Source organism: Morone saxatilis, unplaced genomic scaffold (assembly GCF_004916995.1).
Source record: "Morone saxatilis isolate NCDOM2014 unplaced genomic scaffold, NCSU_SB_2.0 Contig11, whole genome shotgun sequence".
Lineage (NCBI taxonomy): Eukaryota > Metazoa > Chordata > Actinopteri > Moronidae > Morone > Morone saxatilis.
In genome coordinates this window covers 13,724,226-13,724,590 of record NW_023339663.1, presented here as the reverse complement: position 1 = coordinate 13,724,590, position 365 = coordinate 13,724,226, and the positions used below count along the sequence as shown (strand labels likewise).

Genomic DNA, 365 nt, shown 5'->3' with positions numbered 1-365 from the left:
GTGCGTGCGTGCGTGCGTGCCTGCGTGCGTGCCTGCGTGCCTGCGTCTATGTGGGCCCATGTCTTCACATGCACATGTGCTGATCTCCCACAGCTTCACAAGATCCTGCAGCTGGCACTGTTTCTGGTGGAGCTTCTGGACAGCGGCTCATCTGTTCTCCTCAGCCTGGAGGACGGTTGGGACATTACTACACAAGTGAGAAAAATGCACAAATACCTACGTGAATAAATGCACAAGAGAGACAGATGTGAAGAAGAGCACAATATCTAGACCAGAGAGGTTTAACATGGTGCAGAGGTTGTCTTTGTTTCCATCAACTTGTTTTTCTACAGATTTTTATTTTGTGTCTAAAAAAAAAAAAAAAA

The 365-nt window shown here is 46.6% G+C and overlaps 1 protein-coding gene across 2 annotated transcripts in view; it reads left to right on the top strand.

Annotated features, from left to right (window-relative positions):
- The window catches only part of sbf2 (SET binding factor 2), an 85,489-nt gene that overhangs the window by 75,647 nt on the left and 9,477 nt on the right, over positions 1-365 (top strand). For both annotated transcript variants that reach the window (XM_035682562.1, XM_035682561.1), the window contains one exon: positions 94-195. In XM_035682562.1, the coding sequence (XP_035538455.1) occupies positions 94-195 (102 nt within the window). The remainder of the gene's footprint in view (positions 1-93; positions 196-365) is intronic.